At 46.3% G+C, this 21,645-nt stretch overlaps 3 protein-coding genes across 3 annotated transcripts; 2 read left to right on the forward strand and 1 right to left on the reverse strand.

Moving 5' to 3' along the window:
- Window positions 1-17,868: 17,868 nt before the first annotated feature.
- On the forward strand, window positions 17,869-19,164 carry CCR75_002671 (uncharacterized protein; the record flags this gene model as incomplete). Its single annotated transcript, XM_067960768.1, has 1 exon — window positions 17,869-19,164. One exon carries the CDS (start codon window positions 17,869-17,871, stop codon window positions 19,162-19,164), a length of 1,296 nt encoding a protein of 431 aa, XP_067821386.1.
- A 161-nt stretch (window positions 19,165-19,325) lies between these two features.
- CCR75_002670 (uncharacterized protein) lies at window positions 19,326-20,045 on the reverse strand (the record flags this gene model as incomplete). The annotated part of the gene is made up of 1 exon (XM_067960767.1): window positions 19,326-20,045. The coding sequence occupies one exon, from the start codon at window positions 20,043-20,045 to the stop codon at window positions 19,326-19,328; it is 720 nt and encodes a 239-aa protein (XP_067821385.1).
- Window positions 20,046-20,403: 358 nt separating this feature from the next.
- CCR75_002669 (uncharacterized protein) lies at window positions 20,404-21,641 on the forward strand (the record flags this gene model as incomplete). The annotated part of the gene is made up of 4 exons (XM_067960766.1): window positions 20,404-20,514; window positions 20,582-20,841; window positions 20,947-21,017; window positions 21,076-21,641. The coding sequence occupies 4 exons, from the start codon at window positions 20,404-20,406 to the stop codon at window positions 21,576-21,578; spliced, it is 945 nt and encodes a 314-aa protein (XP_067821828.1). The 3' UTR covers window positions 21,579-21,641.
- Window positions 21,642-21,645: the final 4 nt, after the last annotated feature.

Consider the following 21,645-nt stretch of genomic DNA (forward strand, 5'->3'; position numbering starts at 1 on the left):
TGATATTTCATGCGATGGAGTTTAAAATGATGGTTCTGACCAATCAACATCATTTAAAAATTAAGTGGTCACATAGTGACCACTCCATCTAATGACAGTCAGAGTGATTGTCGTTTAAAGGAGGGGTGGTGTAGCGGGGTGTATCGTCGCATGAAATTAACACTTAAAGGTTGTTAATTAATATATTATCTAGTAGGTAGATAATATTTGGAGGATATTACTTTAAATAGTAATGTTCTAAAAGCTTATCCATTGGTGGATATAGACCATTATATCTACATTCTCCGCAGACTAATCAGCGCTCGACGCGCGCAAAGAGAAAGACAGATAAGAGTTTATTACATGTTTTGTATTAGTTTATAAAAAAACTAACTTAGTATTAAGTCGATAGAACAGAAGAGCCTGGTTTTATTAATACAGTTTTTAAGTAACCCTCTTCAAAGCAAGTGTTTTAGAGAGAGTCTTCCTCTGCACGTACTAGTGTACGTGAAGTGACGTGAGGCACCACTTGTACTGAAGCAGTACAAGTTGGCAGTGCCCCGTTACACTTTGGGAAGGGAGTCCTCTTGCTAGGCATCGTCGCCCCAGCAGAGACCGTGGCATAGCAGCGAGCCATCATATGGCCGCGCTTGCCGCATTTGTAGCAGACAACGTCTGCATTGCTCAACTCCATGGGAGTGCCATTCGACCTCTCGACCCATGGCTTATACCAAGCAGTCGCCGAGGCACTGTTGAAGAATTGCTCCTCATCTAAGGCAATTTGGATTGCCTCTTCCATCGTCCACAATCTCTTAAAATGGCCTTTCGCGATGGGCCGTGCTGCAGTTCGTTCATAAACATGGGCTCCTTAATGTGTTCCGGTATCGGACCCACACTAATGGACGCCGACAGCGAGCGCTTTTCTGCACATATTTTTGCAGTAATAGCTTCGCCTGCCGCAATCCACAGAAGCGCGCCTGACGCAACACTTTGTTGTCCTTCGGCTGATAGATGGCGCGAATCTTTGTCTTAAAGACTGCCCATGATAGGAACGCATTAACGTCCGCCATAAGCGCCGAGTAAGCCCACACTAAGGCCTTACCGCGTAAATGCGAAATCGCGTACGACACCATCTGGGTGTCGTCCTCGATGAGCTGCGCCACACCGCATTTTTCCACGGCTAACAGCCAGTGAACAATCGTGTGCGCTGCAGTTCCATCGAACTTGAGCGGGTCCATCCGAATGGGCCTCGGCTGATGCGGCCGGGCGGAGAGCATCGAAATATTCCTGTTGGGAGCCTCTCTCCGAGCCTGCTCACGCCTAAGCTCATCCTGAGTCTTAGTGACGGACCCCGCCGCAGCATGGCTCTATGCTTCGGACGCGGCCCTTCGCTGTCCGAGCATTTACGTCTCAAATTACTCCAACTGAGCAAAATGTTGCTCAAAAGGACTGCCCAAGAGCCTGGCCAGGGCTTGCTCACCAAGGCCCTGCGCCAAGTGCTCTTTCACCTACCGATGATGTTCGGAGAGGCGGGGGAATGAGCCCAATCGATATAGAGGCTCATTTTCGCTGACACACTCAAAGAGACGGTTTGAGGGAAGGACTACTAGTTCTACCATGTGTAGGCGTGCGCTACTATAGCAGCCACGCTCTACTTAAGCACACACCTAAAGACACAGTCAGGTATTTGGTGGGCGCCTAAGCGACCTCACTCAACGAACTGAATAAGTGTCGTCACCGAAGCGGTAATCCGGCTCCACGTGCGCACTTGTTAACTAGGAAGTAGTTCTTAGACTGATATACATTTGATCGAATTAAATATGAATACTTTTCTGTAGATGTGCACTTCTACGTGGCAAGCGTATTATCTGAATACCTCGGCTTACAGATGACGCTAGCCGTCACCCATTTGAATGTGCATCACATACACAAGGGTGGGTCACTTTGGGTACTACACCCAAGTGGCAGGTATTATTACTTTCCGTATGACCGCATCCTAGGCATGCTATGGTTGGTAAGACACCAACTATGGATAGACTGACGTACACGTACAGTTGCTAGTTCTACGCAGGACACCGGAAAGGATGTGCTACCGCGGGGCCTATGCAACTGATGTCGTGTCAAACGAAGATAAGGCAAGGACCAATGCAACTCAAGTCGTGTCAAACACTGAAAAGCTGGGGCCTATGCAACTGATGTCGTGTCAAACACAGTTAAGGGTGAGTTGACGGGATGTCGAATGTCACCAATTCCTTCTCAGCTTGGAGAGACTGAGGTATTGAAAAAGATGATAAGTTGTCATGCTTTTCAATGTCCTCCATAGACCGAAAGCCTGTTGCAGTAGACAGCGAGCTGACAGGAAGTCATCCGTCGCAAGAACCTCGGGTGCCGTGGCTCTCTAGGCTAACATACCCTTTTGAACCGCATCAGACTCAAGGATCTGTGCATTCCCAGTCATAGGTCGTGGTGACTCGGAGAACGAGTACCCGACAGATTAGGACGATCAAAGGCACGTCTAAACGATTGACCTTTTTATTGAAGATGACGGGCTTTCGAACGTGGTGTTCGAGGCCATCAAAGTCAAAATAGCGGAGGCATCCTAAGTTAAGATGCTCCGAGAAGTCTTTAAATCCGCCGAGGAGATAGTTAAGCTCCCGGAGATGTCGTGGGATCTGTTCCTGTCCGAACTAAAGAAAGAAAAGATCCACGAAATAGTCACACCAGTTCCGAAGTGAACTTGGTGGACTGTTGCTCGTCGTTCACAATAGACGAGAGCCGTCCTAGAAACGGACAAAAATAAATGAATTGTTGCTTAAGGTTGGGATGCCTTAAAAGACAGCCTGTTTTTTATAGATTATGTGGAAACATCGTAATGTGTACCCAGAAGAAGTGCCGAGACGCCTACCGGCCGATAGGGCCATCGGGCACGAAATTAATTTAGAACCTGGCATGTGACCATGCAATGGCCGTTGCTGAAAGAACAAGTCGATTGTAATTATAAGTTTTTCGACAAGCAAGCCAAGGCGGGATATGGATGTGAGAGCAAGTCGCACCACTGCAGCCCGGCCTTTTGTGTGCGTAAGGTCACTGGTGAATGGCGCGTGGTTCATACTTACAATAAGCCGAACACGGCGACCATACCGGCGCAAACACCAATCCCGCGAAAAGATGTTCTGTTGATCTCCATGGAAAAGTCAACTATCTTTTACACGTTGGAATTTAAGGATGGCTACTATCTGGTACTCATGAGAGAGTCCGATGTAGCCAAAACATCTGTAAGCACCCCGAGCAGTATGCTTTGGGAGTGGCTTGTGATGATTTAAGGTTTGAAAAGCGTGCTGCCGACATTCAGCCGAGTGGTGCCTCACGCGATGCGTCAGCACCGTGCCTTCGCACCCCCATTACCTTGACGATGTATTCGTACATAGCAGGGCTGAAGGAACCCGTAAGGGAATCAGTAAAGGAATGGCCAATCCCACGACATGTTAAGGTTTTGCGCCAATTCCTTGGGCTCGCTATTTTACTTGCCTAAATATAGCAATAATTATGCCGAGAAAACAAAGCCCTTGTCTGAGCTCCTAAAAAAAGACGCAGAATGGGTTTGGTTAAAAAAAAACAAGAAGTAGCGTTCACATTGATGAAGCAATATTTTTTAAAAGCACCAGTCATGGCATTACCAGACGCGGATAAGCCTTTTAGCGTCGTCTGCGATGCAAGTAATTTTGCAATCGGCAGCGCGCGCATGCGAAAAGATGACGACGGCATTGACCGTGTCATCTCTTTCCAGTCCCGGCTTTTATATGGGGCGGAACTGAATTACTCTGTGCATGACAAAAAGCTTCTTTCAATAAAGTATGCTCTTGTTAAGTTTCGAGTGCACCCATTGGACACCGAACCATTTGTGGTTTATACGCATCACGCATCGTTGCGGACCGCGATAAACTCACCGCGCTTATCGCCTAGAATGGCAAGATGGCTTACATTCTTCTCTGAATCCAGCTTTAAAGTTGGCTACAAGTCGGGTAAGTCGAATGTCTTGGCTGACGCGTTATCGCGCTGACCATACTTCGAGGCAAGATACTATGAAAGTATGGCTTGTGCTAAGGCACAAATTGAGTCATCAACGTTGGCAGCCATAAAGGCATACCACGTAAGAAACTCATTGGCCTCCGAATGAAAGGCGAGATACACCCAGGACAAACATTGTCGCCTGCTGTTGGATCAATTTGGTGGACGAAAGGTAACCCTTCCATCGCACCTAAAGGCTAAACTAAATCGCTTTAACTTCAGCGATGGCCTGGTATGGCATCAGCTGTCACATTGTAATCCCTTGAGAATCTATGTACAGATCACAAGTTGATATTTCTCCACGAGCTCCATGATGCACCATCTAGTGGGCATCTGGGCCGTAAAAATACATTTTAAAAAGTGTCTGACGAATTTTGGTGGCCACACCTATATAGATGGGTGACCAACTATATACGCTCTGCTAACAGTGTCAGCGCATTAAGTCTGCACCGTCCAGCAGTGAGCAACTGAAGCCTTTACCGATTCCAACGGATTGTTGAAAGTCAGCAAGTCTGGACCTCATGTTTGGCATGTCGCGCGACCACAAGGGACGGATAGGGCTCATCGTTTTTGTGGACAGACTGAGCAAAATGGTGCATTTAGCACCATGTAAAACATTGATCACAGGCAAGGAGGCAGCTCTATTCGTTCTGAATCATGTATACCGACTCCACGGAATGCTCGAGTCCATAGTATCGGACCGCGATCCACGTTATACGTCAGGTTTATGGCAACATGTATTTGAACTGCTTGGTAGCAAGCTCAACCCAGACCGATGGCCATACAGAACGTGCCAATCGGGTCGTGGTGGATGTATTACACACGATAGCGACTTTTAAAGAATGGAGCAAACATTGCCTCTGGTGGAGTTCGCTAAAACAGCAGTGTCCACACCAGTACGGGTGAGACACCGTTTTATATTAACGGACAGCGCCATCCTCGGATGCCAGTTTCGTTTGTGCGCAACTCGAGTCTTAGTGGGGGGCCTCACTATGCTCAGTGCGAAAAGGAATAAGTTACGTCAATATGACGATGACCCGCGAGGGTATCATGTCAAAGAGAGAAACTTGCCCTGGTGACCCTGCCGGTTGGTAGCGGACAGTATGGAGTCACGGCAAGGAACGCCTGTGCTCCAAAATAATAACGATGTTTCGCTAATGCCAACTACGTCCTATGACCGACCTCTCGGTGGTGTCTTAGGCAAGTTGGATGCCAAAAGCGTGAGCTAAGCTCAACGCATTCTGGATGGATTAGCCATCACACGAAACATCCGTGACGCGATGGCAAGCGCACAGGAAAAACAAAAAGAATATGCTGATTGAAATGGTCGCAAAAGCAATGAACGCTTTAGTGTTGGGGATAAAGTACAATTAAGTACTGCTAATCTACCTAAAAGTGTAATTTCTGTACAACCTGGAGGTACAACGAAATAATTGCCATGCTACATTGAGCCATTTACTGTGGTCGAGGAAGTTAAAGACCTAATAAATTGGCTTACCCTCCCGCCATACATAAAGAAGCACTCCGTCTTTTACGTGGGTCGTTTCAAACGTTATGTAGACCCAACTGAGGTCATATTCCCAACAGATGATGGAGAGGAGAGAGGCGGATTACTTGCCCACAATCTCCTCTTCCTCTGGAAAGGTAAAGGATTTAAAGAGCGGGGGATACCACGCGCGTAGTGCGGGTACCTCAGCATCAATTTCTCCAAGATGTCCAGCCGAAGTTTCAGGCGTTCATAACCCTGACGAGCCTTCCCGCAGACATCATGAAGATCCGAGGTCAGTCGTATGACTTTACCTTTGAGATCCCTAATACGCCGTTCGGCAGCGCTGAATGCATGCGACTGAACGGACGAAGGAAGATGGCCGCGAGTTGGTGGGCAAATTCGCCACTCCTGTCGGGCGTCGCCTGCACTGATGAATGCAGGTGGGAATCAACGCTGCCTTGTTGGAAGGTTGCTTGTCCGCCGCTCCGTGAGGCAAGAGTATCAGATCCTCGTCCAATGAAAAGGTGACCCGAAGAGTTTCGACTCTTGGGAGCCGATCGATACCCTACGTATTGATGTGCCCGGCTTGGTGTCTGCATATGAAAAGGAGCACCAGCTGAGGCCTTTCCGCCAGTCTCAAATGACTAGCAGGAGTAGCGTAGTCAGAAGAAACAGGGGGTACAATACCGCCCATGATTTCTTCCACACGTAAGCGAGCGATATTTATTCGCTGCAACCGCTGTTTCATCGCATCGTAATGCGGTTGAAAGCTCTGATTAAATCGAGCGTTCAGTTAAACGCAACCCGACCGAGATCGGGGAAATACATCCAAGAAATTTTCACTAAGCCTATCGAGAATTAGGCACTCGTCAGGTCAAAAGCGTTTACCTTTTATGCCAAAGCCAAAATGACCTAGTAGCTAGCTCTTAAAAATAGCGTACAACCTTTATAGTGCTCACCTAAGTGATATGTCTTGACAAAAAAATCACGAACCATGGATCGATTGGGAAACGAAATCAGTCGGAGCCAATATTATCGCATACTCAAATCAAGCTAAAGAAACGATTGTAACTAATATTAGTCGATGGCCATGTCAAAGACGATTTGAAAGTTGCATGACAGCAGAGAATAGAGATATTTCGTGTGTATTGGATGGAGGAAACACTAAACCAGGGAATTTTGTCGGGCGTCAAATAACAAGGGGTTCAAGAGTACGGCGTGCCAAACGGACCGATTATAGGGATTATAAGTAAAACAAGAACCAAGTATTATGTTTGTCCAGGGGGTGGGAGTTATCTCGCTTAGCAATAATTGGCAGCTTGTGAAGCCACGTCGTGCGACAAAGCTATGTTGCTTTTAAAACGTATCGGTCGTTGACGACGATCCAACACATGACCAAATCGACGATCTGGCGGTGAAAGACTGAAAAAAAATCGATACGAATTTTAAACGTGGAATAGGTATTGGCATGGAAAGCAGGGGGGGTCCACAGGCCGGTTATTTGGTTCCACCCGAGGTCTTGCGCATTGCATAGTGGTTGCTCGTTGGTGACAAGTATGGTCCACAAAAGGTAGGCCGGAGCAAGGACTCAAAATGAAATTTTGTGATTATTATAGCTCTTTTCGCCATATTTCTATATTAAAATGACTTTTACTCGTGCCAACTCATGTAGTCGATTAAGTGGTGATAAATGTGACGCAGTTGTGTTAATAACAGTATTACCAGTAAATGCAACTACGCCAAACGACATAAATACATATGCATAATTGTCTTTACCAATATTCGTGGTTTAGAACTTCAAGAAAGGTATACCTAAATGTGATTGACTCAAAATATACTGAGATACTTATCATTCAGTACGGATGTATTTCAAGACGGGTAGGCCACAGTATGAGGTTCATATACACTCTTCAGAGAAGAATGTGAGCCATCTTGCCATTCTAGGCGAGAGGTGGGTAGATTAGATCTTTCATGTGATTAGCGAATGTAGTTCTTAGGATAGGACCTAGATAGCTTAAGAAAAAATCTAGTTGGCGAAAGGGCACTTTTCAACTTGTTTTCAAAGCAACAGCTCAATTTATTCTAATTGGTCTCCGCCAAAGCTCTACTGTCAGATTTCACTAGGCTTCCTCAAACGTTAAGTGTTTCATTTAAAGATTAACATTCAAGAAATCGCGAGTAACAAGTTTTGTTAGCTATCTTGCGTTGTTAAACGCATAATGTGGCCCAACAGAGTCTCATTCGGAAGACAGTGTTATCGCTGTTGTCTGCTCCAAACGTATGTCGCCTCCATAAATTCAGTTGGATTGTCTGTGGTGAAAGCGTATGCGAGAGTGTAACGGGGAACCTTATGCTAGTACTGACACAGTGAAAGTCAACTTACACCGATTCCAGTGAAAGTGGGGTGCCTCGACTACTTCACGTATACGACGGGTAAAGGAAGGTCTGAATTAGCCAAGAAGTCTTACATAGTAAGGGTCAATACTAAGGCTTTAGTATACGAGAAAAGTAAAACTGTATTAAAATATTGTGCTTTTTCGTAACGATCTTTTATCTACTGGCTTAAATATTTTAATAACTAACTATGTAATGCGCCCCCTTGCGCAACGCCTAATCGTGTCTCGTAACGATTGGCGGAATTTACTAAACAGTATAAACCAACCAATCAGAGATTGGTTGGCCATCCAAGATTAATGTCTTATTGCGTCAATATTACCAAATTAGTAATATTAAAAGTAGGGAACCGGTATAGGCACACACCCCTTTTGGTATAGCCACACATCCTCCCTCCCCGTGTGTTTGTTTTAATCAAATGAGAACTACAGACTAAAAATGACAACATAAAACATTTTTATTTTCCCGCTTTATCGCAAAATTAACAATTATTCCTTTAGAGTCGTCGTTAGACTCCATTTTGGACTTTGGTACACCATCACCCCCCCCCAAATTACATTAGGGAATCGCTATAGCCTTACACCTTAATTATCTTCATGAGAGTAGTGATGGGCGTGACTGCCCTTGAGCACATCAGAAACCGTGTTTTCGTTTGGCGATGTTAGATGTACTGTTTTTAACAGGTGAGAAAAATCCAAGAGCACCCGCACTTGATTGGCAAGTCATAAGAAGAGCGGAAAAAAAGAGCAGCAACTCGAGCACGAGGGAGAAGTTGAGCTAGAAAAAAGCGACAAGGGTCGGAGGTGCGCTCTTGAGCATGCATGTTAGTTAGTATTTGGCGGTCAAGCTAAGGATGAATTTATTTTAGTTTACTTTTCTACCAACTTTTGAGGAAGTGAATACTTACCTTTCAAATAGGCGAATCTTAGTGTTTTTTTTGTGTGCCCATCATGAGCGCAAGCAAGCCATAATTTCCTTATGTTTCAGTTTTTGTCGGCTTTCGCTCCTAAATTCTTTGTTTAAAAAGCATCTTGCTATTAAATAAAGAAATTACACAAACATTGCAAAGTCTTTTTGCAGGCCTTTCGAGCTACTGAAGCTGGGAAGGCCTGCATAAAGGCCTCCCCAGCTTCTCAAATGAATTCTAGCTATCAATAAGTTGCTACCATTACGCTACTCTCATAAATACAGAAATTGATAATTAAGAGGTTTGTGTAACGGGGCACTACGACTTGTACTGCTTCAGTACAAGTCCACTTCGCACTGCTTCAGTTGCGAGTGATGCCTTACGTCACTTCACGTACACTAGTACGTGCAGAGGAAGACTACTCTTTAAGTTAACTACCTTAACGAGGGTTAAATGAAAACAGTGTTAATTTATTAAAGTTTTTTCTTCTTTCTATCTGTTAATGCTAACTTAATTATAAACTAATACTAAACATGCAATTGAAATCTTATCTGTCTCTCTCTTTGTTTACGTTTACAGCTGATTAGTCTGCGAGATAAATAGATATAACGGCTTTTACATATTTATGGAAAATAATTCCGAGCATACTGTAAAAAGTAATATTCTCCAAATATTCTCTACCTTTTAGATAATATATAATTAACAACCTTAAGTGTTAATTTCATGCAACGATACACCCCGTTACATCACCCCTCCCTTAAACGACAATCACTCTGACTGTCATTGGATGGAGTGGTCACTATGTGACCACTTAATTTTAAAATGATGTTGATCGGTCAGAACCATCATTTAAATTCCATCGCATAAAGAATCAACTCATGCGGGGTGTCGATAGTGCTGCGCCTTCGGCTGCGGTTCATGCAGCCGTGGGTGACGCACTATTGTCTCGTGCGGGAGACGTTCCGTCTGCCGTAGTATCTTCGTCTCGCGCAACACTAGATGTTGCGGGTGCACATGGTGAATCACCACGTGAACGCGATTCCTCTTTGGAGGTCGACTACGAATACGAGTCGGACGAAATGACCGACTCGGGGAGAATGGAACAGTCGCCTGATAGACGTCAGGAAGCTGACTATGAGCCTTCGAATGAGAGGGCTCATTCTGATAGACAAGTTAAGAGTCTATTTGGATTCGACGATGAGGACGATCCTTTATCACCCGTTCCGTCTCCGGTACGGTCGCCTGCACGTGTTTCTGCAAGGTGACGACGATGGCATAAGCCATCGTAAGAAAAGTTCTTGTGGTACCCCTGCTTCAGTGGGTACCACTCAGGGGATCGTGGACACTAAAATGTCTCGTCTTGCCCCTGAAAAGAAGCCGTGGCTTTTCCCGAACGGCTAATCAATAGCTTGTTTGGAGAGACTAATCCTCTCAATAAATATCTCTTATTTATTGCGACAAAGCTACATGGCCTTGATCCCATCGCCATGTACTTTCGCGCTGAGGAAGATTTTTATCTCAATGCTTTTTTTCAACCATCGATGGTATAGTGGCAACAATAAGCGAGATAAAGTCTCGCATATGGAAGCCTGGATCGTGTTTATTCGTAATGTCAAATACATTGAACGCGAAGCCTGACTTGAAAGACTTAACGCGATTCTCGTCAAGTTTGAGAAACGAACCCTAACTGGTCCAAAGTATAAAATGCATCGGTTGTCACGTGAGGCTGGGCTTTCATGCCTCACGTGGGGTGATCCCTGTCCGTGTTGTGTAGACAACACGAAGAGAGCAAAAGAGGATGTCTATTCCCTTTCTTCGCCCTGGGGAAGGGCTCTCATTTCTATTGAGATGTGGGATGCGATTGATGTTTTGCAATCGATTTACAGGCGCCAGGGGCGCGTGTTTTTCGATGGATCTTCTGAACCATCGGATGGGTCTCGTCATACTGACGGACGAGGCCCTCAACGTAACAATCAGCTTGGAACGAGGCTCCCAGCTGTCATGTGAAGGTGGCTAACCGCGCCAGCAAACAAGATAACTCGTTCGCTGCCCCTTCACATCAGGATGGTTTTGGATACGTTCCACAAGGAAACGTTGACCACCGTGAAAATTTACCAATGGTTGTGGTGGAGGAGGAAAAATTAGATCCAAATCGTGTGTCGGATCTAGAGTCGAAGATCGAAAATCTCGATCGCTTCCTCCATAATTTGGAGGAGGGACTTGAGCACGAGCGCGACAAGTGTCGTTCGTTGAGGCAGACGGTGCAGGCTCACCATATCGAGCGGTTGGAAGACCGTTCGAAGAGTGCGTACTCCATGTTGGAGTACGAACGGAAATATCACGCTCTTCGTGATGAGCTGTCGTCAGCTCATCGCAGTTTCGAGGAAACTCGGAACCGGCATGAGAAACTCCAGGTTCAACATGATAATCTAGTCCACGAAGGATGCGTTCGCATCCTACGTGGCAATTCTATTGTGTACGCATTGCCTCTGCGATGCAGTACACGGAAAGACCCAATGAACTTGGGTAGTAGCTTACTGCTACCCACATTAGTGATTACACGCTTATGCAGGTTTACCGGAGAGAGAGTAGCACTAGATCATTAATTTAAAAGAAAGAACGTTGGCTCTTCCATGTTTGTCTGCATTCCGTTTCTGACGGTCCACTGCGTTAGCAATGGAATCCTGAACGAAGCGGATTATTGATTCTCGAGTAAGCGGAAATGCTTCTGCTGACTCATTTGTTTTGTCTTTTTCAGTACGCTTTGTGCGCACTGCCAAAAGATCTTTCTCATCTTCGTTGTCGATTTCTTCGACATCGACATCACTCGCGTCGTTGTTAACTTCGACGCGTGATAAGCATGAGCCAGAGTTGGATTTGCTCGTGCGAGTCCACCCCCCCTTAAACTAGAGGATCCCTCTAATTGGGTGGGTATGCGTTGTAGACGCATGCACCGAATTATTGATGGCGAATTCGACCATCGGTAAAAACTCGCTCCAATTTGGATACGATTGGACGAAACCTCGAAGTATCTCTTCGAGGACGCGTTTTACGCATTCCGTCTGACCATCTGTCTCTGAATAATCAGAAGTTGACATAGTCAGCCGTGTTCCGAGAGATCGCAACACGGATTGCCAAAACTCCGCCGTAAACCGTGGATCTCTATCCGAGACCAGTTCACGGGGTAACCTGTGAAGTTTGAATACCGTGTCGATAAAGACACGGGCACAGCCCGGAGCCTGATAGACTCTAGAACTGCAGCAAGATGTACCATCTTGCTGAATCTGTCTGCAAAATAAAGGTTGTCATTGTTTTTGTGACTGGAAATCCGAAGACGAAGTCCATAGATACGGACTGCCAACACGCTGCCGGGAGTGGTAGAGGTTGAAGAGGTGCACGGGATGAAGGGCTAGGCTTACCCGTTGACAAACCTCGCAAGCACGAATGTACTTGCCCACAAACTGATACTGGCAGGGCCAGTAAAAGTATCGACTTACTGTGAGGTAAGTCTTCTCACATCCACGATGCCCACTTGTTGGTGCATCGTGACACTCATACATGATGCGCAAGCGCAAATCATTGTGAGTTGGAACGACGACACGTGGTGCGTCGCCGGCAACGGCTATGAAATACAATAAGCCGTTGCGTGTTGTGTTTCGATCAGATGCTGATCGATATAAACCGGTAAATCATTAAACGATTTATCGTATGGATTCATCAGATGATCCATTAAATACAAAGGTCCTTATCTTCTACGTAGGCTTTCTTTATGTCATTAAACAAGGTTGATGACGGATTTCTTGAAAGTGTGTTCGACAGTGGGATTATTTTCACTGTTGGAATGCGCAGCCGGCTTGAAATCGGGTCGGCGTGATAACGCATCAGCGACGACATTAAGTCGTCCTGGCTTATATTCTACAAATAAGTTATACTCCGCGAAGAAGGATAGTCACCTCGCCATTCTTTGCGGGAGATGTGGGCTATTTACGGCCGTGCGTAATGACGCATGGTCCGTATATACGATGAACGGTCTATCTCCGAGGAGATAGACCCTAAATTTAGCCAGTGCATATTTCATGGCAAGGGTTTTTTTGTCATGCACTGGGTAATTGCGTTCAGCTGGTTACAGCTGGTGCGATTGGTAACAGACGACGCGCTCCGCGCCGTCCGTATCGAATAGCATAAACGCACATCGCTGGCGTCACAGACCACATGGAATGGTCTGTCTTGATCTGGAATCGCCAAAATAGGCGATTGCATCAAGCTTGCTTGATACCTTCAAACGAACGCTGACAATCAGCGTTCCATAACCATTTATCATTTTTTTAAGAGACGAGAGAGATGAACTGTCATCTCTGCCTAATTGCGAGAGCACTTGTGCAAGTACGCCGTTAAGCCAAGGAATTTTCTTAGTCTCTTGACATCGACTGGAACTGGCCAGTCGGTGATTGCCTTGACCTTTTCGGGACCAGGGCGCACGCCATGTTTACCGACGATGCACCCAAGAAGTGGTATTCCGCTTGCAGCGAATATACACTTTTTGAGATTTGCGTACAACTTATGCTTTCGCATAAGTGTAAGAACCTGACGAACGTGAGTTTTATGAACTTCCACGTCCGTCTTCCCGTCCGCTCGGCTATGGACGAATACATCGTCAAAATAACTCGGTGCAAATTCTCGCACCGGTCTCAACAAATTTGTTTGCGCATCTGTTGAATGTTGCAGGGCGTTACTAAGCCCCTGAGGCATCACTAGCCATTCCCAAAGCATCCCACTGAGAGTGCTCACTGTTGGGATGTCCCTTTCACGCATAAGGATTTGATAGAACCCATCCATCAGCTCCATCGACGAAAAGATCGTACTCTTAGACATACCATCTATGATTACGTCTAATCTCGTATTGGCGTTTGAACAGGTACCGTTGCATCATTCAGTTTGTTGAATGCGTGCATTATCCGCCACCCTCCTGTAGCCTTTCGCACACAGAAGGTCGAAGAGCTATGTGAGGAGGTTGACTCCCTTACATGGCCCGCTTTTACTCGATCGGTAATAAATTATCGATCGCAATTACTTGTTCACGAGGCAGTGGCCACTGCTTCATGACACAGTACTTCGAGCCCGGTTTGAGCTCGATCACATGTCGAGTGCCTTTATCCTTAAGCAACTCGCACGGGACTGCTTCAGGGAATACATCCCATAATTCTTTTAAATTTTCGTATAGAGGATTTCCCTTGAGTGACTCCCAAGATTGAGTACTGTATCTTTTAATCCGAGTCTTCACATCGAGGACACTTTGGTCCATCGATGAGCTGCTGAGAACCCGTTCGTTCTCTGCAAAAAAATTACAGCTGACCTAATGTCGGTTACGTAATCGTCCGCTGTGACGAGTACGCAGATCTGCTTGATTTTGCCACCATGCAGATCCCTCAAGAACCGCTTAGGATCTAGGTTGGTAATTGAGTTATCTCCGTAGGTAACTTCGGAGGCGCATACAGAGTTAGAGTATAAGCGCCTACTCTTTACCGTTATTAACCGAGACATTTATTGTCTCGGTTTCTTCCTGGGATATATCCACAGGCTGTCGAGGAATTATTTCCTCGGCATCTTGAAGTCTAGTTACTCCAACCTGGCCCCTCCATCTCAATGGCCTCGTTTCAACGGACCAACCACAAATTGCAACAAGGTCCAGTCGAGCTCATTGCAGAAGTCGAGGCTTGAAAGATAAGCATAAGAGCGGTATTTTTATTAGCTTCGTTAAGAAAGATAGTTACGTGGATGGCAAGAAGCTGACATGCTCCACGTCTTGTAAAACGGTTGGCAAAATTCAAATGTGATTGCCGATTACAGTACGAGGTAAACGTGGATGCACTATGCACCACAGGTGTTCGATGTCGATTTCTTTGACATCGATATCACTCGCGTCGTTGTTAACTTCGACGCGTGATGAGCATTAAGGAATATTTATTGTGAGGAGTAGACTTTTCAGACAATATAAACCAGGGCGACTTAATATCGTCGCTGATGCGAGCTTTCCTTTTGGGCAAGACCAGGCGGAAACCATGATTGATGATGCCATCCGTCATGTCGTTCCGCATAATGCAGGAACCACCTTATTCTAAAGAAGAATAAATACTATCAATTTTCACACGCGCTGTAAGAAACAATCTCAGTCCAATGCGTAAGACTGTGATGGAGATCGCTTTTTAAGATCAAAACTGACTTCTAGTATACTGTCTTAATAAAACGAATATGGCACCTGGCCGTGCCGAAGGCGCCGCACTACTCGCACACCGTTCACGCATACGGATCTGATAAAATCCATCCAAATTAACTATTTGAGGAGATTTCTCATCAAGTACGTGGGACTTATTCCCTCAACGTCTTCCGACTGAGATTGCGCTATCTCAGTCGGGTCCTCTCGATCTACTCTCTACTCGGCCTAGAATCATCGTGTTGTCCCTTTGGGGCAACCGGCATACTACTTGAATGTCGCCCGCTAGGCGTACATTCATGTCTCAATCCACTCGACTTCTTCGAGTGGTGGAACTTCGGCGCTGCCTGTGCATTCGCACAGCCGCCGGCAGCTGACTCCACAGGGTGATAAGTAATCACACTGTGATCTTGTGCAGTCGTACTAACGACCGAACCACAAGTGATGCCATCGCACTCACTCGTAGTACATCCACACGTTTGTGGACGCTCTAAGACGTTCATCAGATGGCCATCTGATAAACAAGTGGCAGGCATCTTCACGGATCGATGCTGCCAGCTGATCCTTGGCTCATAGTTTCTGAGCCAAGGTAGACCTAGGATGACATCAAATTTGACATCCAAATCCAGTACGATGAAACCATCATCGTATTGTATATCTTTTAACGTGTAGTGAAATTTCACTACGCGTTTCATTACTGTTATCGATGCGCCTGTCGCTAGACGCACCGTCATCCTCGTTGGAGGGATGTCGCGCTCAACATATTTGAGCCTACGACCCTCTAGTGACTGGCGACGAATAAAGTTATTCGACGCTCCGCAGTCCACTAGGGCTCTGAGTGACAAATCATTTGTCACTTTCAACTTCAAGGTGATGAGGGATACCTCATCACCAGGTGCAGAGACACATAATGATTGTGTGTCTGGAGCAACTTTAGTCAAGAGATTTGCAAATTCTCTTGAGGTTGCTGGATCAGTAGGGCGTTGCGCCCCTACTGACCCAGACCGTTTTTGGCGGTCCGCCTCGCTGTTGCGATTTCGCAACAACGTTGGACCCGCGACCGTTGCCCTTGAAGGCATTCGATCCATAATTACAATCAGTACATCTCGGTACTGGGCGTGGGGCACTACACTCATGAGCGTTGATTTTTAACTTTTGACAGCGATTGCATTTCTGCAATCGATAATTTTACGATAATCGAGGTCTCGCGCTTTCGACATAAGAGAGGTCGATAGGTTGTGGACCTCCAAGCTCGTGTCGTCTTGGAGGACGAATCGATGTAGAAGTAGCTTGAGCCTGTCTCAAGCTAAAGTCCTCCTGTTCCGCAACGGATATTGCTTCTTCAAGTGTATCCAGTTCCAAGCGGAACAGGTGGGTCTTTACGGGACCATCCGAAAGACCTTGCATGAACACCGTAATCAACGTGTGTTCATGAACTGGGTTGTTCGTGATACAACTCGTTAAGAGTCGTATGTGCTGACCATAAGCGTGAGCATCACGCTTGCCTTGCTTGCGTTTCAGAAGCTCTGACCGAGCTCTGAACTCAGCCCTAGGCGGTTCAAATGTCTGTTTGAGCCGGGCTTTAAAAGCCTCTAGCGACCCAAAGACATATGGGTCGCGCAACTTAAGGCCTAGTGCCATAGTTTTGGCACGACCTGCCAAGTTTGACTGAGCAAATGCTACTTACATTTGCTCGTCGACGATGTGACGAGCCCTTATGGCATCGCAAAAACTTGACAAATCATTTTAAGAGGGAGCCTTCTTCGACTCCCCTTTACTTAGAGATGTCTCTCGTTAAGGTTTCGGGACGACGCGTGTGCGTCATCCCAGGTACAGGGGTCTGTAAGTGCTGTAACCTCAACAGTTCTGCCTGTTGAGAGCCTTGCTGATTAAAGCAAGGCTACCTTCTTCTTCGCCTCGTCAAGTTCATGTTGTATCAACTTGGCGATGGCTGAATGGAGGGCATTTCTGTCCAAATCGGACAGCATGGCCAAGATGGCATCGCTACCTACGGTCGAACTCATTCGTCCGACCGCACTCCTTTCTATGTCACTTAAAAGGAGTTCTATCACGCGGAACGTGATGCGTATTTTCATTATCATCCAACATGTCCATGTTAGATGATGGAACTGTAGTCCTTGGACGGACTACAAAGTACTACCAGGTATAACGGGGGCGCACTGCTTCAGTGCGAGTTGTGCCTCACGTCACTTCATGTACACTAGTACGTGCAGAGGAAGACTCTCTTTGAAACACTTGCTTTAAAGATCTTCTGTTCTATCTACTTAATACTAACTTAATTATTAACTAATACAAAATATGTAATAAAGTCTTATCTATTTTGTGAAACTCGCGGCTCTTAACAGAGACCGGCTGTGTTTGAGTCGCTTTGCCAGGATGGCAAGCGAGAAGAGGCGACCATTCGCTTAGCGAATGACGCGCTCGTAAAGTCTGAAGGAGTTCATGTAGAACTCACCTTCAATTGATGTGATTTCTCTTGTAAAGAGAAGGTCCCAGTGCTAGGTATGGAGAGTAGGGCAATTTAGCCCATTTAAAGCACAGTGTAATCAAGTCATTCTGTACGATATTGCTTTGGCTTGCAAATGTCTATCTGGCACTTAACATTCCAAGAGCATTAAATTCCAGCCTGGAAGCTAGCGTGATGTTCACGCATATGCCCAGCACATACGAACCTGTCAAATAGGGCAAAACGACTGCGTTTTGCGCAACGTCGTCTCTTAAAAAACGATGTGAAACAAAATTTGCAATATTGCCGAATTTATCAAGTAAATTTAACAAACTTGTTACAAAAAGACCAAGATGATGGCGACTGCTGCAGCTCCAATCAGATCCAGCAAGGCAACCATCACATTTCATAATGAGTTGTGGACGGCAGAGGGCGCGAGGCTTCTATTAGAGGTGGATGAGGGATGGATTGGCTTCCTTGGTGATTTCGCCTGGAGTTGGCACGATGAAACTTATACGGTCTACTTGGCCATTTGTCGCGAGCGCAACTGGCCGTGCAACTCGCATGCTGCGACCGAGGCCATGCTCCGAGCACTCCGCGAGGGTGGTATCAGTATGAAATTAAGCAATGCGACGCGCAGCTCCGATAATTGTGCGCAATGGTCGCTCATTGAAATGCGAGAGCTGGGTGCCCAGATGCGGCGCGTCGTCGACGGAAGGAGCCCCGCAATGCCCTGGGCCGCGCAACTTGAAGATTTTGTGGAAAATATGAAGGCCATGGATGCAAAGTATAATATTGATGATCGTACAGTAGAGGAGTTTGCTCTTCGCGCGGGTAAATACGTTCCCGAACATATCGTGATGCTGATTGAACTTCAAACAGTCAATAGGAAGATGCAACCTGAAATAAACAGTCCGCATCAAAAGGCAGTCATGGAGCCTGAAAGAAGAAGAAGCATTTCAATACAGTCACCGGATGATGCTGGTGAATGCGATAGTGAACAATCACATAGCAAAAGTAGTAAAAGATGTGGGGCGAGTACTGCCGTGAAAACAACTCGTCCTTCAAAGAAAAGAATTCGAAAAAAAGATGAAGACAGTTCTTATCATGATCCAACATCTGAAGATGAAGATTTGCTGTGGGCGGAGGAAATTTCTCTTAGTATCTCAAAATCTACTGATTCGGCTATTCGGCAACTCTCGAGGCAGGAGGAAGGCCCATTGGAACAAGCTTCTGGCCAGCAACAGCCAGCCACGGATCGAACTCGTCATACAGATTCTCAAGACGTAAGATCTAAAAATCACCGTGGTCTAGCTGCTGTCGAAGAAACATCTTATCGCGTAAATCAGCGAAATCATCGACCATTTCTGCCTCCGCGTCGAGATACTGCCGAGCGAGCATCGCTTGTTTACGGGAACGAAGAAAATGATAGTTTATTATCGAAACAGCGGCCTTGTGACGATCTACGTGAAAGCAACTCGGTGGAATTTAATGACGATACACATCTCTTTCAGAGTCTCAATCCATACGATCGAAGAGGAAAACCGTGGGGGGAGTTTGTCGTTGAGGTGCTGCTTGCAGAAAAAGTTGCGCGTGACGAAGACGAATTAGACTATGTGCGCTTCCTGCGCAGTCTTTACGAGATTTAATGAATACTCGGTTTTCCGGTGCGGCTTCCTTTGTTAGTCACTTAGTATAATTGTCCACCAGACGTACATAATATATATGTACACGTTTAAACACACTCTGATTCAACTCAGTTCAAGCTTATTGTGCCACGGCAACGTAAATTTTGATTAACTCTTTCCGACTATGATTGATGCTCGTCGAGTTTGCGTCTACTACTGCCAGGTCGTCGACTGTTAGCACCCGAACGGTTGTTACTCCTACTACTGGAGCTGCTTTTGCTAGAATTTTTGCTCAATTCAGCGGACGTAGAGCTCAAGCTCTGAGCAGATCTGGAGCTCTCAGCGGTTCTGGAGCTCTCAGCGGTTCTGGAGCTACCATCGCGCCGCTTGCTTGAGCCGGAGCTGGAACTCGAGACCGGCTGTTTGTTCTTCTCGGCGCGACGGCGAGCTTGTGCGCGCATCTTCTTCTTCTCCTCCTCAGACATCTCGTACTTGTAAAACTCCTTCTCGGCCGACGGCAATTCAGCTTGCGTCGGCGAGCTAGTCGTGTTGCCAGCTTTCATCCCATTAATTCGATTCTTCGCAAGTGTTAGCGCGCTCAGGGCCCTGAGGCGACCGGCGGATGCGACCGTCACGGCGGTGGACGCTGCTACCGTGGCCTTCTCCTTGCCAACGACAGCAGCTGACGAGGCAACCTGAAAGGCCTGCGATGTTTTGACTTTTTCACGTCCTGCCGTGGCAGCCACCGTGGCACTTTGAAACGTTGTGGAGCTCATCATCTTGTCACGACCAACCGCGGCCACACCCGACGCAACTGCCAGCGCCTGTGTACCCTTTTCTTTGCCAATCTCGGCGGCTGCTGCGCCGGCGAAGTATAGCGTGTTGCCGGCGCGATTAGCCATGATTTTGAGGCTATTTAAGTCCATCATGAACTGGGCGCGTCCGTTAAATACACGTTTGCAAGTTTGATTATGGTACGTTGCGCCTTCAGGCTTATTGAAGACAAGTCAAAATTGAATTTGGCAGAGAATGTCGTCAACACAAAAAGGGAGTCGAGGAGACGGGTTAGTGTTAAATTTCCGTCAGACGATGTCCGTAGTAATTATTAGCAAATACTTATGTGTCGTGAATATTCGTTGACATTGGATTAATCACTGGCAATATTCTACGCATGGAAGACAAGAGAAAAACTACTGAATGCGACCAAATTAAAAACTGGCATAAAATAAGCCATTTGCTTCCAGTGTAGCTTATTTTTAAATGAGCAAAGAGCGAGCGTTCGTCGTGCAGAGCGTAGGGACGTCGCTCGTGCCGCTGCTCAAGCGTAATTTGGCTCGGCAGCAAATTCTGCCCCATGACGCGTCCTTTGTGGTGGGAGACCTAAAAGCCATGCTTTATTTTGTCCGATATCAGAACACTAATAGTTATGTGACTACAGCACGCAAGTGTGGCGGCCATATTTCGGTGGAAGGAAAAAGAGCAAAAGACTCTTGAGCTGCTATTTATACGACGCAGTGTTAATGAGAATGATACCTGGAGCGGTCAGATTGCGTTTCCTGGTGGTCGACGTCAAAAGAAAACCACAATGGACATGCACGCGCTGGACGACATCTCGGGCGAGTGGAGCGATTGGGAGTCGCTTCGTGAGACGGCACAGCGAGAAACCATGGAGGAGATTGGATTAGATCTCAAGAATGAGTAGGTGAGGCATAAAACGATTGCAAAGACAATATAAAACGCATAATGCCTGTCTTTCAGTGGCTGAAATGACGTAGAAACTGACTTTGCTTTGCCCGATGTTAGACATGTGCACTGGATCGGCGACCTGACGCCTGCTCAGCCTCGTCTTTCCCCTCTTAGCGTCAGCACACACGGTAAAAAAGAGTACCATAATTGTTTGTTCATTGCTGATCGCTTTGGTCCCTTCGTTAGTCTTCTTCATTGACGCAGCAGCAGACGAGCACGACTACAACCCAAAGCTCCAGCAGGTGGAGATTGCAGACGTCTTTTGGGTTGATGTACAAGAATTTTTTAATACACAGAGATACCAAGTGCTATCATATCCACTAGAAGACAGCTTTTTGACGCTGCGCAAGTATACGCGCTCACTGAAGTTGGCCAAAAATATATTAGGAAAGATGTCGTTTGTTTGCATTTATCTGCCAAGACCAGGTCACTATTTGACTAATGAAGATGGGTTATCCTGTCGAGACGTAAACGATTTTGTTCTGTGGGGATTGACACTCCGTGCTGTGGTGAGCATCTTTGCGGCTGCCGGCTCTCCGCTCCCCATGCGTTCGAGCGCGCAACGCTTTGACTCATATATTCTGGGCAACATCGTTTTGTACTGTGTGCGCTATGCAGACAAGGTCATCGCGGGGACCGCAACGATCTCAGCCATGGTACTGGTCGGCATCGCATATATTAACTTATAAAAAAGAGCTTGTCTTTTATGTCATTAACGCGAGTAAATATAGTGACATTTATAATAGAAGTAACTTC

This window comes from Bremia lactucae, linkage group LG2, assembly GCF_004359215.1.
Source record: "Bremia lactucae strain SF5 linkage group LG2, whole genome shotgun sequence".
NCBI lineage: Eukaryota > Oomycota > Peronosporomycetes > Peronosporales > Peronosporaceae > Bremia > Bremia lactucae.